At 36.9% G+C, this 16,579-nt stretch overlaps 1 protein-coding gene across 2 annotated transcripts in view; it reads left to right on the top strand.

Annotated features, from left to right (window-relative positions):
• LOC106070668 (uncharacterized) overlaps positions 1–14,614 on the top strand; it is a 75,930-nt gene extending 61,316 nt beyond the window's left edge. For both annotated transcript variants that reach the window (XM_056022341.1, XM_056022339.1), the window contains exons 24-26: positions 9,058–9,208; positions 11,011–12,519; positions 13,455–14,614. In XM_056022341.1, coding sequence (XP_055878316.1) covers positions 9,058–9,208; positions 11,011–12,519; positions 13,455–13,736 — 1,942 coding nt within the window. In that variant the 3' untranslated portion in view covers positions 13,737–14,614. The remainder of the gene's footprint in view (positions 1–9,057; positions 9,209–11,010; positions 12,520–13,454) is intronic.
• Positions 14,615–16,579: the final 1,965 nt, after the last annotated feature.

The following is a 16,579-nucleotide window of genomic DNA, read 5'->3' as shown; positions in this document are numbered from 1 at the left end:
CGTCTTTTGAGCATTTATTAGGTTTTAGTTTTGTGTTTAAATTATGGTTTAGTGTTTTATGAATAATTGCTACTTTACTTTTTCGTAGCAAGTCTCTACATTTAGGGATTTTACTAATGGTGTTATTCTAATCAAATCTGAACATTTGTTTGTTATAAATCTCACGACTTTATTTTGTGTCTGTTCTTTTTACAAACCTTATATCAAGTCACTCTGTCTGTCTGTCTGTTTAAAACGTTTGTACACGGTATTTCTCCCACATCCAATCTCGGATTAAGCTGAAATATTTCACTATTACTTTTTTTTATCTGACATCACAAGAAAAGAAAATTAACCAATTAATTAATTAACTATTGGTAATTAATTATTTTGTTTGGTATCTTTAACAAGGTGAAGAAATTGTAAACAAATGTGCTGGTCTAAGTTGCATTAGTCCCCTTGAGGACTCTTGAGCTCTGAGTGAACATTTTATATGCATTTAAAAAACAACCATGTAAACATTCACCAAGATACCCCCCTTCTTCTTTCTCCTTTTACAACTGGTCCAGACAACTGATAGGACCATAAAACCATAACAACTAAACAAAACCAATGGTAAAAATATTTCTATTCGCACAGATTTATTTTGTCTAGGTCAATCATGCATATAATTACATGGCTGATCCAAGCAAATGGATACAATTAAGCTTAATATAAGTTGTTTTTTTTAAAGAAAGTATTTTGTATGTTTTTCGAGTTTCTTTATGTTTTTGGAGTTGAGAATTCCCACACAGAGGATGCATAATGTAATGTTGGCCTTCTCAAGTTTCAATAACCTTTTAGTTTTATGTTTTTGTTTGATTTGTAAAAAAATGTATTTTAAAAAATCCTAATATTTTGTTTGATTTTTACAAGTAATATCGACAATATAGGCATTCCGTTGTATGCTCTTATTTATTATAACACCTAGGTATTATGAGTTTTTAGACTGTGGAACTGGTTGACTAGGAATATGATAAGTAGTTTGTATTTTTTTGTTTAGCTTTCTAGTTGCACTTAATAATTCAAATGCTGGATATAGGGCTCCAATTTCTAAATCTAAATTTTTTCTTTGTAAGTTCAAAGATGTGTTGATTGGCCAGGTGCTCCACTTGACTACATACTTTGCTGAGTTAAAATGAGTTCAGTTGTTGTTAGAAGCTTTATGTCACTCGTATGTACAAACCTTATTACCTCCCCCCCCCCTCACCCCTATTCATAATTTCGTTAAAAAAACAACCAACATAATACACCAAAGGACATTTCTTAATGGGTACAACCCTGCAGGGGGGGGGGGGAGGCTCTGAGGTCAGGATTTTAATCCAGTTTGATCTGCAGACGTGACATTGTAGGACACACCGGCCTGGCATTCTCAGTATTTTAATGTTTCAAATAATCATACATGGAATGTAAAAAAAAAATATATATATATGATACCGTGTGTGTGTGTGTGTGTGCATGTTTTTATTTTCCTAATCCTAGTCACGTGACAAAGTTTCAATCATCTTTTTCTCTCCTCTCTTCCCCACCCCCCACCCCAGTGTCGAGTGGACAAAAGCAACATCCAGAGTACATGTCTTGAAGTGAGTCATTGGGGGTGTAATATCTGAGCTTTGTTTACAGTTTCCAGGACTTGAGATAAAAAAAAAAAGGAGAAAAAAAAAACACTTTTTGACCTAGCGGTGAGAGGGCGCGTAGTGATATCGCTTTTATAATAGAAGGAGATCAATGTCATGGAGTTATTGATTCATTTCACCAATTCCTTGGTAGTAACCCCGGAAGGAAAACTTAAATATTACATCACAAATCCGTATCGTAATTATATTCATAAAACTATGGCCGTTTTTAAAACATAATTTATTTAAACCACATCTGGTTTTCTTCAACGTTATTTTAGTGTCATGATGCAAACGTTTTACAAAGTTCAACATCTTTGCAATAACCCCTTAATGTCTATGTCATTATTGTTTACTGCTATTGCTTAATGCCAAACAATTAAATTCATTCATTTTTTTATCTTTTGGTATAACACTTGGGGCGGAGACCGGACAAAATAGTGCACAACAAAGATAAAAATTTGATCATTATTTTAAAGTAATTTTGCAGTCTTTGCGTGGCATTCCACGTCTCAAGAGTCGATTTGTTCTCTTTGCAAGTTCTCAAGTGACTAAAGAGGTTAATCCTTGATACTACTTGTAAATACTTTAGATATCGTAAAAAAAAAAAGATTATGCAAACATAAAAGAATAAGCAAAATGAATAATTTCAATATATATGAGGATTTTCGGTTAAAACCTCTACCTTCTTTATCCACACTGGTTCAGGCTGCGACTGAGTTATTCATACAGGTCTTCACCACAGTGCATCATTGTGCCGTACGTCTGTAACAGGCTCTACTGCTGTTTAAACAAATGACAGGTACTACTGCCGTTTAAACAAAAAGTCCTATATATTTGACTCTGCAGATCACTTCAAGCTACGAATCTTGGTGATAAAAAAATGTGCAGATGTTTGTGAAGATGTTAATCTTTTCATTTGTTCCTCCTGCCGATGTTCCCCCTGCCTTCGGAGAACTACTTCAACTAAATGATGCCCGGCCCGGATGTTGTAGGGATTTTTGTAAGACTGCTAGGAGGACAATCATATATCCTCTAGGTCGCTATAGACGACACCGCATTCCAAGATTTCCGATAGCATTATGGAATTTCAGAGATCGACTACAGGACAATCTCCCACGTATTATAAATATAAGTCCATGTTATTTTGTCTTGCGCTATTTCGTTGTAAATTTCGCACTATTTTGTCGGCTATTTTGTACACGCTATATATACTTCTATCTCCAATTTAATATAATTTTTACATTGTGTCATGTGCTGCCACTCACCTAAGCGAAGACCTATTTCCGGTCGACCATTCTCTTGCAGGCACCCCCCTCCCCCAAGTCCGACCACCTCCCTGCTGCCAGATATTTCCCGCCCCTTTATACAGTACATGTAATAATAAATGGCGCGGATGATGTTGACATGGGCGTACCCCGGGATGACACTGAATCGAGGCGAAGGATGATAAATGGCAAGCCGAGCCAAAGTGGAAAGCTTTCAGAGGCGGAAGCGGAGGGCGTTTTCTGATGGGAGTCGGTGAGAATGGAAATGTCAACCGGCTACACCTTCTTCTGCTACGGGCGTCACGTGAGCTCCAAATATTTGACTAAATTTGATACACTTCAATATTTTTATGGCCAGGTGGCCCGCAGATTTCATCCCAAATTACTATCTGTCGTCGATTCTTCCTTTTATTTTGTTTTCCTGCAGGAAACTTATCTGAAGAGTTCCAATAAGGGAGACTATGTCGAATACTTTTCATGACTAGAATAGAGAAAAAAGGATAATGCCCCAACTGTAAAAGAACAAACAATAATACAATAATAATAATACAAACATTTGTTAACCCTGAGTGAATTTTTTAAAAATTGAAAAGAAACAACGATATAAAATAAAATTTTGCAATTTATAAAATGAAAAAATCTGCCTTGGTCTATATCTAAATCAACAAATAAAATTAATAAATGAAATCCATATATCACCATTCTCACCAGCCACACATTGCTGCACTAGCAAACATAGAGTCATAGTAAAGACAGAGTTAGACTAGTAAACGTAGAGTCACAGTAGAGACAGAGTTAGACTAGTAAACATAGAGTCATAGTAGAGACAGAGTTAGACTAGTAAACATAGAGTCATAGTAGAGACAGAGTTAGACTAGTAAACGTAGAGTCATAGTAGAGACAGAGTTAGACTAGTAAACGTAGAGTCATAGTAGAGACAGAGTTAGACTAGCAAACATAGAGTCATAGTAGAGACAGAGTTAGACTAGTAAACGTAGAGTCATAGTAGAGACAGAGTTAGACTAGTAAACATAGAGTCATAGTAGAGACAGAGTTAGACTAGTAAACGTAGAGTCATAGTAGAGACAGAGTTATACTAGTAAACATAGAGTCACAGTAGAGACAGAGTTAGACTAGTAAACATAGAGTCATAGTAGAGACAGAGTTAGACTAGTAAACGTAGAGTCACAGTTGAGACAGAGTTAGACTAGTAAACGTAGAGTCATAGTAGAGACAGAGTTAGACTAGTAAACATAGAGTCATAGTAGAGACAGAGTTAGACTAGCAAACATAGAGTCATAGTAGAGACAGAGTTAGACTAGTAAACATAGAGTCATAGTAGAGACAGAGTTAGACTAGTAAACATAGAGTCAGAGTAGAGACAGAGTTAGACTAGTAAACATAGAGTCATAGTAGAGACAGAGTTAGACTAGTAAACATAGAGTCACAGTAGAGACAGAGTTAGACTAGTAAACGTAGAGTCACAGTAGAGACAGAGTTAGACTAGTAAACATAGAGTCACAGTAGAGACAGAGTTAGACTAGTAAACATAGAGTCATAGTAGAGACAGAGTTAGACTAGTAAACATAGAGTCACAGTAGAGACAGAGTTATACTAATAAACATAGAGTCACAGTAGAGACAGAGTTAGACTAGTAAACATAGAGTCATAGTAGAGACAGAGTTAGACTAGTAAACATAGAGTCATAGTAGAGACAGTTAGACTAGTAAACGTAGAGTCAGAGTTATACTAGTAAACATAGAGTCATAGTAGAGACAGAGTTAGACTAGTAAACATAGAGTCACAGTAGAGACAGAGTTAGACTAGTAAACGTAGAGTCATAGTAGAGACAGAGTTAGACTAGTAAACGTAGAGTCACAGTAGAGACAGAGTTAGACTAGTAAACATAGAGCCCTAGTGCTCTGCTATGTTTGAGATTAATCCAAGTTATTATTTTTTTTAGTCTAGTACGGGGGTCCTCACCAATTAAAGCGCTGCCTAGCTTGCCTATGCTTAAAGCCGTCCCTGCTGCCCATGATGAGTAACCAGACAAGACTTTCTACCTCTATGGCATAGAAATAACTATTGCTTAACAAACATTTTTTTTAAGGACCAAATAAGTGGATGGTATGAATTATGCTAACTTGTCTACACTGTAGAAAATACCATAAAAAAAAACAAAAACATTTTTTAAACCTAAAAAAAATACCCACGAAAAACTCATAAAAACTTCACACTATTATTCAGACTCTCTATCCATGCCTCCTAAAAAATGATATATGCTTCCCAATAATATGGCACCCCTGCGAACACAATAGATTTGAACTAGAACACTATCCGCAGTGCTTCAAAGACTGAGTGCAACACAACCCCCCCCCTCCCCACTCTTCTCTATGTTGGTATTCTTGTCTTCTACCCCCCCTCCCCCACCTCCCAATTCTTTTACTCCTCTTTATTGTTGAGAGATGTGAATGGGGCTCTGCATGGGGTGCCTTTGTCTCACTTCCCCCCTAACTAATATTTTTTTTTATATTTTCCCCCAGTGGATGCCTGTGGCGTGTTCAGGTTTGATTTCTTGTATTTATTGGAGGGGGGGGGGATTTTTTTTTTTTTTTTGAAGCTGTTCATCTTCTCAAATTTTCTCAGTTGGTGTGTAGAAGTTATTTCATCTTAGTCAGACTTGGGTGAGGTTTTCATCCTTTTTCTTTTCTCTCCCACCTCAAACCTAGCTCCGGCTCTCTGTCAATTTGTCTCTATGTCTCACTCTTTCTCTCCATCTCTTCTTCACTCACTCTTCCCCACCTTGCTCTTCCTATACTTCCTTTTCTCCATATCTGTCTCTCTCTCTCTTTCTCTCTCTCTCTCTTTCTCTGTCTAACTATCTTCTTGTCTTATTGATTACAGACGTCACTTCCAAAAGAAAATAATTACGCCCTACTCTAAATCTATCCATGCATGCATGTTACTTAAAGTCTCTCTCTCTTTCTCTCTCTCTCTCTCTATCTCTCTCTCTCTCTCTCTCTCTCTCTGTCTATCTATCTTCTTATCTTGATGAAAAAGCATTATGAGATTAGACAGTGTACATATCTTCAAGAAGATGGACGCAGATGAGTAGATATTGACAAATCGTGTGTGTATTATTTCTAAGCTAGAGATATCAAAGAAGTGTAAAAGAATGTTTAATGCTATTCCTACACCATCTGTAGGTGTCGAGGATTAGTACAAACGTCCCATACGGAAATGGAGCTGTAAGCAGTAAGAAATATGAATTTATTGTATGCATTCACTGTGCCTGAAAGGAGAAAGAAATATTCGAAATGAATGAACACACCAGCGAGGCAGTGACATCCTGATCTTAGTATCACATTTCTATTCTATTGAAATTCTATTTTATTGAAATTATATTCTTATTAAATTCTATTCTATTTAAATCCTATTTTATTTAAATTATACAGTATTGAAATTCTATTGAAATTCTATTGTATTGAAATTCTATTGTATTGACATTCTATTTTATTGAAATTCTATTCTAATTAAATTCTATTCAATTTAAATCCTATTTTATTGAAATTCCTTATTATTGAAATTCTATTTAAATTCTATTCTGTTGAAATTTTATTCTATTTAAATTCTATTTTATTGAAAATCTATTCTATTTAAATGTTATTGTATTGAAATAATACGTATTTAAATTCTATTTTATTGAATTTCTATTTTATTGAAATTCTATTCTATTTAAACCCTACTTTACTTTATTGAAATTCTATTATATGGAAATTCTAACAATCTCTCTCGATACTCCTACAAAAATTGATCTTAAAATTCCTACGACTCGTAAGCAGTTGTTCTACCTCAGAATACTAAAACAAATTCGTGCCAATCATCGCTGGCCCTTTTTTAAATGAGTCATACGCAGCCCCAAACCTCGTTCTGAAAGAGTGAAATGGGGCTCGGAATTGGGATTGGGGCGCGTTCAATGGGGCGCCCTTTCAGGTAGTTTGACGAAATGAACAATAGTTTTCGGATAGTTATGTAGACCAGTCAGGTATCGCCACAAGGGGGCTTTTTACTCGCCCCACAAAGAAACACAGCTGTTGGAATGAAAAGTAGACCAGCAGCAGATCCAGTCTCTTTTCCCCCCACGTTCCGCATAATTATATCCTAGGGAGGTCCAAACAAAAAGCCCCCCTCTTGCGATGGGCGTACCCGGTCAGGCGAGTCCAATATGGATCCCTCTTTGGCCACAGGGAGGGTGCACTGACGAGATGACAAGTCTGCAAAGCTATCCGCATTTATGTCTTTCATCTCTCTCTCTCTCTCTCTCCCCCTTCTCTCTATTTTTTTTGTCAAGTCGCTCTTGCTCTGTTTCACTTCAGTCTATCAATCATCAGCCACCTCTCTTCCCACTTCCTAAATCATTGAGACTGCTACATAATCTCTAACCTTCGCGCGATATACATTTCTTGACTAAGACGTGGTGAAGACTCTTATGAATATGTTCAGACTACAACATTTGCCGTGACCACAGGGGGCTAGACATTCGAACCAAGTGGCAAAAACTACAACAACAAAAAATGTAAAGAAACAAAGCAACAATATAAAGGCGTTCGTCTTTCAATAAAATGCTTTTGTTTGTTTCGTATATAATTATAAAGTTAAGAGTTTTTGTTTTCTGTGAGCAGAAATTGAAGATTTAAAATATTTTCCTCAATGTGGATTAAAGGCGCAAATATAATCTACTGTGGTGGTATTTCTCTGTCCCGTTTGGTATTAAGATATGGAATGGGTTGCCTGAGTCAGCCAGGAAAACCAATGACTTGTCAGAATTTAAGTCATTGGTTAACATGCATGACTAGATGCATGACGCGTAGGACGTAATCATCTTCTTTTTTGAAGTAACGTCTGTATTTTATAAGATAAGAAGATACATAAGATTTAAATGGACATCATTATGAATAGGATCATTGTTTGGATATAACAGACATAGAGGACGAGCTCTGACATTGTTACTGTGTAATACAATAGCGATCATTTTTATATACCTACTCATTTTTCAAAGGGAAGAACTGACGATAAAAAAGTATCCCGGCTAACTAATTGATTAATTGATATTTGGCTTTGGACACAGAAAAATTTCCAATTTAACAGTTCATGTCTCACCATTCCACGTAATTGTTTGTTGACTTCTGTATATGACAATGTTATTGTTGTCACTATTCCTGAAAAACAAATTTGCTAAGGTACACAGATCTAGCAGGATTCTGTCTTATTCATAAAACATTTGCAGTAATAGTGAAATCTCTAAATGGCTAACTTTTTGGTCCATCAGGTGTGCATGATAATGAAATGTATAATCTATGGACCTAAATAGATATTATACCCAGAACGATGTCGCCAACACATCTGTTGCCCCCCCCCCCCCCACCACTCCACGCAGCTGGTGTATCCAAAGGAACGTCAAGTGCCGATACAGTTTGAGGTCAGTGTCAAGCTCTACCAAGGTGTAGCACTGAGTGCTAGTTTGAGGTCAGTGTCAGGCTCTACCAAGGTGTAGCACTGAGTGCTGCAAACTGCCTGGGGGTCTCCGGCTCCTGGTATTTTCTTCAGGATTGAGTCCCGATGTCATTCCCCATGATTGGGTATAGCTGCAAGGCAGCAAAGGTTTGAAATTAGAGATTTCCTTCTCCTAGTTGGGTAGCCAGCCATAGCTAACGACCCATTCCTGATTGAAGCTTACTGGTTTAGGTGCTAGTTAGTCGCCTTCGCTCATTCTTCTGTTAGTGAAAACAGTTCCGTTGGACTCAATATCTGAGTTACATGTGAATGCTGTGAGTTACACAGGTTGTCGAATGTTATCTGAGATATATACTATTGGGATGTATGTTATTGGTAGTGGAGTGCTTATATTCATACCTTCTCCGGCAATTTGTAGAACCAACGTACGCAGATATACGTGTATAAGTTTGTGATGTTTTATATTTCATTATTTTAATATCTATTAATTATCTTCCCACATAAATAAAATTTCATGAGTTATCTTTCTTGTTATGTATTATTAATATTTTGTGAGCTTTCTTACTTATTTCTTATGTTTGAGCTATAGTTCTTGCTTTTGATATATAGTAATGTTTAAGGAGTTATTTCCTCTGTCACAGGTACGCTGTGATGCTGCGATGTTGGGAGAAAGTACCAACCTCTAGACCAAGTTTTACCTACCTGTCTCAATGGCTGGACGGTCTCATTTCCGAAAGCTCAGCCTTGGGCCATATCGACCTCACCCAGAATCTTGGACACAGTCAGTATTGGGTACGTTTTTTGAGCGCCCCCGAAAGAGGAAAAGAGGCAATTAGTTTTGTGTGGAATGTCTGTCCGTCTGTCCCGTTTAGATCTCGTAAACTAGAGAAGATAGTGATAATCCGACATCATAATATTTTAGACCATTCAAAGTTCTGATGCAACGGCTACTGTTTTCTTTTCTGAAAGCGAAAAATCTCATTTTTAAAATCACTTATGCAAGCAGTTTTTTCATAAAAATACACCACTTTTACAACTATTCACTATTAATAGTAACAAACACGGGAGGCTCTTTAGTAAGGACACAGTCATTTCACCATATACTGAACACATTTATGCAAACGGTTTTAGATTTTTGTCAAAAAATTATTTTTTTTACATTTGTATTGCTAAGTTAAATAAGTTCTGTTATACTAACTACTACATTCACACAAAAAAATTTAACTTTTTTTTTTAAGAGAAAAATTCTATTTAGTATGCATATAAATTAGACATAATTTAAAACAACAATTAATAAGTAATTTTTCATATTGTCGCGTAAACTGCAATTATCACAGTCAGCAATAGAATACAGAACTAAAGGATTTTTTTTTTACGGAAATGTTTTTTCCTTGAGGAATAAGAGATCGTCCCTTAAACAAAACAATTAGAGCAATTATACATTCATTGTAAGACATAAGTTAGGCTAATTTCACATCTAACTTCATATTCACTATCACCTATCCTTTGGCCTGTGGACCGCTGGGGCACCACACCAGATCCTTCAACCTTCTTTCTCCACTCTACTCTGCCATGTGTCTTTGATAGAATTTCATTCTGATATTGTTTCTGAAAATATTAAAACCTGCCTTTTTACCTGCCTGGGTGGACCACTTCGGGGCCGATTTTGAGTTTGTGTTTCCACACAAACTGTCTTTGTAGCCTTATTATTTGAAAGCTGTAGTACAAAAACCATTTCCCAATAACTCTTTCCTCCACTGGTTTACCAACCAGATCGGACCACAGCGCAGTGACAAGGCAATACAAGTGTGCAGATACGATATATATAAATACGTATATAATAATCTTTATTATCCCTGAGGAAACTCGATTAACACTTGTGTACTACAGAACCAATACATGATGTTGGCTAACATTTGTACAATAGCACACAAGAAATACGTTCATACACTTACACATATTAACCATACCAACTTAACAACAGTAAGTTTCATAATGTCCAACGATTTAATTGCCAAAGGAGCAAATAATCATAAATATCCAAAAGTCTTTTGTGATCGGTGTCTTATGACATCTTTGCTATATTGATATTTAGTGTAGTTGGTATTGTAGTAATTTTTGTATGCAGTAGCGTTAACAATATTGTAGTTGTTGTTTTTTTTCTCGTTTACTATCTATATTCTCTTTCATATCTAAATAAAATATTTTAACATTTGTATTTACTGTATAGCCTTTAAGGCAAATCATTATATATTACCAGTTTGTTTTCAAAAAGCAAAATATAAAAATCCCTTTAAAAAACAGAGCTCCCCACTTACAAATATCATTCAAGAATGTAGAAGTTATTTCCATTTTTCGATATTAAACAAAATAAAATTTACCAAGAATTAATTGACCAATAGTTACAACTTTTTAATTGATTCATGTTTTGTTAGTTACAATAAATAATTGTTTTAAAGTTTCAACTTGATCCAAGAAAAGTGTGGGAAAAAAAAGGTGCACAAACTTTTTACCAGACAGACAGGCAGACAGACACAGTGAGTTAATATAAGCTTTGTAAAAATACCGTTAGAAACTTTGTTTAATCTTGTCAGGTTGACGATGTGGTGACTGAAGACGAAGACGACGCTATTGCTCAGAGAATCAATCTGCTCAATGCAGCAACAGCTGAAGTTTCCCAGCATTCCAATCTCGCAATAGATCGCGGCTCAGAGGTAGCCAAAGAGGAGACATCCAACTCTTACACGGTCACTCTGTCAGACGATTCGGGCTACGTGGGTCAGCAAAAGGTCAGTGTATCTAGTAGTGGGTCGAACCTTAGACCTTCTTTACTGGATTCTGAGTCCAGCTCACCGGCATCGTTGACCATGTCCAACAAGAACGGTAGCTCTCCCAGTTTTAGCATTTCCTACGCTGATACGAACCTGGACGATGTGTTTTTTGATGAAGTCCCTGAAAGAAAAATTGCACAAGACACTTCCTCTGAAGCACCACCATCTTTATTGAGTAGCAATCCATTAGGCCACGCATTAGCGCAACCGGAGGTCTTTTTGCGTAGACATTCTTCATCCAGCTCAATGAAATCGGTTAGCCTCAGCGGATCGGCTAGCAGCTTGATATCCAGACAGCGCCGATATAGCGAAACAGACATGGTAACTAGCATGAAGAAAAGTCAATCAGAGGCATCAGAGTATATGACAATGTCACGGCTGTACAGTAAAACAAAATCAAAGCTCAGCCCATCGGTGATGATAAAGAAAAGTAGTCCTAGAATGTTTTCAGCACTTGCTGTTGACAACAAACTTTACAGAGCTATCGGGAATTCAAATAAGTCAACACCGCCAGCGTGTATTTCTAACAGGAAGCTGATTCTGGCAGGGAAAAATTTTCTTACAAGTGTGGCAGAAGGCGAATGTGGAGAACAATTTAAAACCTTGACTCCGAAGCAAGAGCTGAAAGAAAAACTCAATAAATCTGTCAGTCAAAGGAGAATTATGGTCAACGTTGATGTCCACCAACAGTCTGAAATTCAAATTTTGGATACCCGTTTAATAGATATATCAAAGTCTTCATCATGTGACGTTTCACCAGTCAATGAAACACAGACTCTGTCAAACAGTTTCTCTGAGTCAAAGTCTAACAGCAGCATTGGAGTAAAGACATTTCCCGACACTGCCAAGATGAAGACATTCTTCCCCAGACTCCATGACGTGAGAAAAGAGGTAACGAAGAAGGTCAAGGCTCAAGACCCTCTAAGGCTGGTGAACATGCTAACACTTCCTGTCAATCTAAACAGCCTGGAAAATAAAAGAATCTTTTCACGCCAAGGGAATGACTCTATTCCTCCAGCCGTAGGTGAAGATCAACGTAAAATTACTCAACGTGACCCGACCAAAGTCACGTTTCTGCTGCATGACAAAAGTGAAACTGATGGGAGTGACATCCCCTTGGGGATGGAGTTAGACAATGATTGCACATACTTTCAGACAGGTGTCGGCGCTGAAAGAGCGTCCGCCAAAAGAACGTCTTCTTGGGAAGACCTTCGCTGTTTCAGCAGAATTAATATGAAATTAAGAAGAAGATCCTCCGACCCAAATACATCTGTAAGTACAATTACTTATTACATATTTAAACTTATTTACGATTGGTAGTAAATTTAAATTTGCAAAAGAAAAGTATAGAAATGTCTTTTTCATGTCGGAGATTTCCATACATGGAAGTGAATCCGTAAATAATAAGCTTTTTGGTGTATCCTCTGTACATAATACGGAAGCGCTGTAAAGCGAAGTGTTTAAATAAATTATATAAAAATGTTTGTACTTCTGACTAAAATTCAAAACTTGTTCGCTTCTAGCACAGAATTATTTTTATCATTTAGATGGCAACAGCGATATTTCTATAAAGTGTCCTTGACATTGTTTGTTTTGTCAGTTTTAAAAGTTACCCTTCCAACCTTCTGATCTATAAGGCAGATGATGAAAAGGCATCTGTTTCTATGGTCCACGGTTAACGAGGGTGTTATGTGGCCAGCACAACGATCAACCGCCTTTATTTTTTTCCCCAACTAATGCCACGTACCCATTAGAGCTGGGTGGACTCAGAGACGCCCATAAATCCCAAAATTAAAAATCCTAGTCTTCACCAGGATTTGAACCCGGGACCGCTCAGTCACCGTATCCAATTTTATGTTGCATCTTTCCAAATCTTTCTCTTTTCTTACTTTTTTCTTTAGAGATTCTATTACATGGCCACCCCATTTTTTCATATCTTCCTATCTCTTCTTTTCTCTCTTACTGAACTTTCTTGTTTAAAGAATGTAAACGGGGTCTTAAACTCAAAGTCTAAATACAGAGTACTAGAACAATAGAGCTCAATTAAAAACTACATTTTAATTAAGGTTATTATCACGTTCTGTGTATACGAATTGAACTAGTTGAATTGTTGATTAAGGGGACAGTGTTTACATAGTGAAAGTTTACTTTGATACCTGGTCTCTCCATTAAGTAACGCTGTCAACATTCCCGTCTATTTATTCCAGCTGATATCAGAGCCATCCCCACAAGGCTCCAGCAGCTCCTCTGTCCTTCTAGTCGGCTCCGAAGATGACTCCCAGCAGAGAAGCAGCCCGGCTTTGCGCAGCTCCGTGAGCTGTTTCTGGTGGCCTTCACCGAGGAAGCGACGCATGGGGACCGCAGACGACTCTGACCTTGACCTGCAGCAAGAAAACCAGACGTACCCCAATGAGAAACATCCTTCGGCTTTACACTTGGTGTCAGATAAGAGCATCAGAAGCAGGCCAGTGTCCAGTCTAGAAGTCTGAGTGTCATTCACAGCAAGAGAAGTCCAGAATGGCACATGATAAATAGAATCAGTAGTTATACGCTGACTAAAGAGAACACTCTGTTGCTAAATTTATTTCAGTAATAACATATTCATATTTCAAAATAATCTTCATCATATGTTTTTATCATCACATTAACATGCCCTCTTTGTATTTACTGCAAACGGATTTATACTGTATAGACCTATCGAAATTATTACTGTCATGAATCGAGTCTGTGACCTATTTCGACCAGTTTCTAGAAGCTCGAGGTCAAACAAGTGCTAGTGTTCGGCGAAAACACATTAATTTTAGGTATCCAATCAAGGAAAGAGGTTAAGTGAAAAAAAAAAATAGCACACGTCAGCTTCTAAAAGGTCAAAGTTACTAAAATAATTAGGGGAGAAGTTTCCATGATTCTGGAATGTACGATTAAGAAAGGTATAAATTAGGGGGAAGTCATTTAGACGGGGTCCTCGCTTAGTCCTCGCTTAGAAATGGTTTGGTAGAGTTATAAGTTTTGTGATATTAGCGGGTCCATTAATTAGAGTTTTATGAGTTGTAGTGATATTTGTTGAATTAATAGGGGTTGAAGTTACCTTAATTGAAGTTACAGTAGCTAAAGTATTATAAGTGAAGTTTTGTGTACCTTTAAGATTTGGTATAAAAAGTTATATATATAAGAAAGTTGGAGAAGTATTATTAAAGAAGATTTAGAGATAATACAGAGAGATGTTTCTTTCTTCATTTCATTTGAATTAAGAAGTTTGATAATATAATTCCCGGCAAGTGTGATCGTCACAGTTACCTACTTTAAAACAATCGATTAATATCACACTATGACAGTGACGAAACCAAAATAAAAAAAACTATTTAAAATAAAGCTATATATCTCAATATTGTAATATTTATTTCCCTTTTGGATATCAAACTAAATAAAATAATTACCACTATTTAATTAATGAATTGGTTAATTTTTAAAAGTTGATTCATGTTTTGTTAGGAACAGTGACTAAATGTCCAGTTTCAACTTCGTCCAAGAAATTGGAAGTGAGAAATGTAACGTATTTATAATTTGAAATAGGCAGTCAGACAGAGTGAGTTGATATCAACTTTATTATATATATATATATATATATTTAAAAAGGATATTTCCCAGACAATTGTGTTCTTTTGCTTATTTTTATTAATTTAAAAAGTTATTCCCTTGTTATATTAAACACAAACAGCAACTGTCCCTCCACCAGAAAACTATTAAAACATTGATCATGCTGCGACATAGTACGGTTGAGTCTCAAAAGTTGATAGTCTCTACGGTACAATATAGGTCTGGCCATCGTCATAAGGGTGTATGTGACCGTGACCTCCGTGAAGGTGCCGATGTGACTCGTGAATGTCACGTGACACACATCTGAAGCCTGAAGACATGTCCTTACCAAAAAAATAAATGGCGCTGATGACGAAAATAAACTTACATGAACCCCAGAATCCTATATAATGTGGCTAGATCGGGTAAGTTCATTGAAGTAATTATATCTAGATAATTATATCTAGATCTCTTGAACACAAAAAGACCACACTGTAGCCTATTTTTGATTCTGATATTCACTGTCTTTATACAATCAAACTACTAAGTTTGTGGAGCGTTGTTTACATTGGTTACCACCGGCCATGTTTTGTGTTGTGCACAAAAACTCTCGAACTAAAATTGTGTACATTTAAAATAATCTCGCGGGTTTAAAAAACTCATTTCCCGCCTATTTTTTTTTTTTACTACGCAGCTGTTTTTGTTGACATTGCAAGTGACCTCGTCACTCGTCAGATAAACATAGGCCTATTATGACACGCGTCACGCCTGCCAAATGTGCAGCTGACACATCAATGGAAGAGAGAGGGGGAGGGGGGGGGGACTTGTTTCCTGCACTGACATGTCATTCGTCCATTGAGTTTGATATCACTTTGGCAGTTGGTGTTTTGGGGGGTGTTAGAGCTAGGGTTAGGGATTAGTCTATGTCACATTCAACTGTCACCATTGTTTAGCTTTATCACGCTCCGTGTTAGCAAGGGTCAAGGGGTTGTGGCGTTTTGCCCCACGACATGCCACACCTCCGTGAGATGAGGTCTGGGGGGGACCCCGGGTGTGTAGAACTCGAGTGCCCCCAATCCGTCAATGACAAAATGATTCTCGGGAACGATGCAGACATGACCTCCATTTCTCCCCTGCCTTCTTTAAAGTATTAACATTTTAAAACCGGCAGACAATGTTCGATATTTTGATCAGAATATATCAGTAAATGAAGAAAAAAATATAACTAGGTAGCCTACATGCAAAAAGAAAAGCAAAAAAAAAAAAAGAGTTATGACGGATATCTGGGTATTAGAAAGGCAATATGAATGGCAAACATTTAAAGAAGCATAATTTTTGTTTTCTAGTGCTCTCCCCTTGAAATGAAATTATTTTTTGTACTGTAACCGGAAGAGTGTAAGACTTGAAGTATTCAATTGGATGAACATTTTTTTTTATATCAAGGTGTTAACATTTAACTAGTCCGTTATGTCGCTATTTCAATATAATATAGCTATATACACTTCTGTAAGGCTCTTTGGATATGTCAAAGTCCTCTATAACTGCTATCAAGGGAACCGTCTTATCGTCTATAGTATAGACTTCTTTTCTCTATCATAATATGGTGATGTCATTCAGGGGGGCTGAGGCCTTTTCCCTGTATTTTTGTGCCTTCTCCTATGACCCACGTGAGCCTTGAAAGAGCTTGTAATCAGCACACTGGGCAAGCTATTCCAACTGGAGCTTGTGGGAGTTTGCCTTAGATTTCTTCTTTGGC

The sequence above is a fragment of the Biomphalaria glabrata genome, chromosome 3 (assembly GCF_947242115.1).
Source record: "Biomphalaria glabrata chromosome 3, xgBioGlab47.1, whole genome shotgun sequence".
Lineage (NCBI taxonomy): Eukaryota > Metazoa > Mollusca > Gastropoda > Planorbidae > Biomphalaria > Biomphalaria glabrata.
Note: the sequence above shows the minus strand (reverse complement) of the source record. Positions and strands in the feature narration are given on the sequence as shown.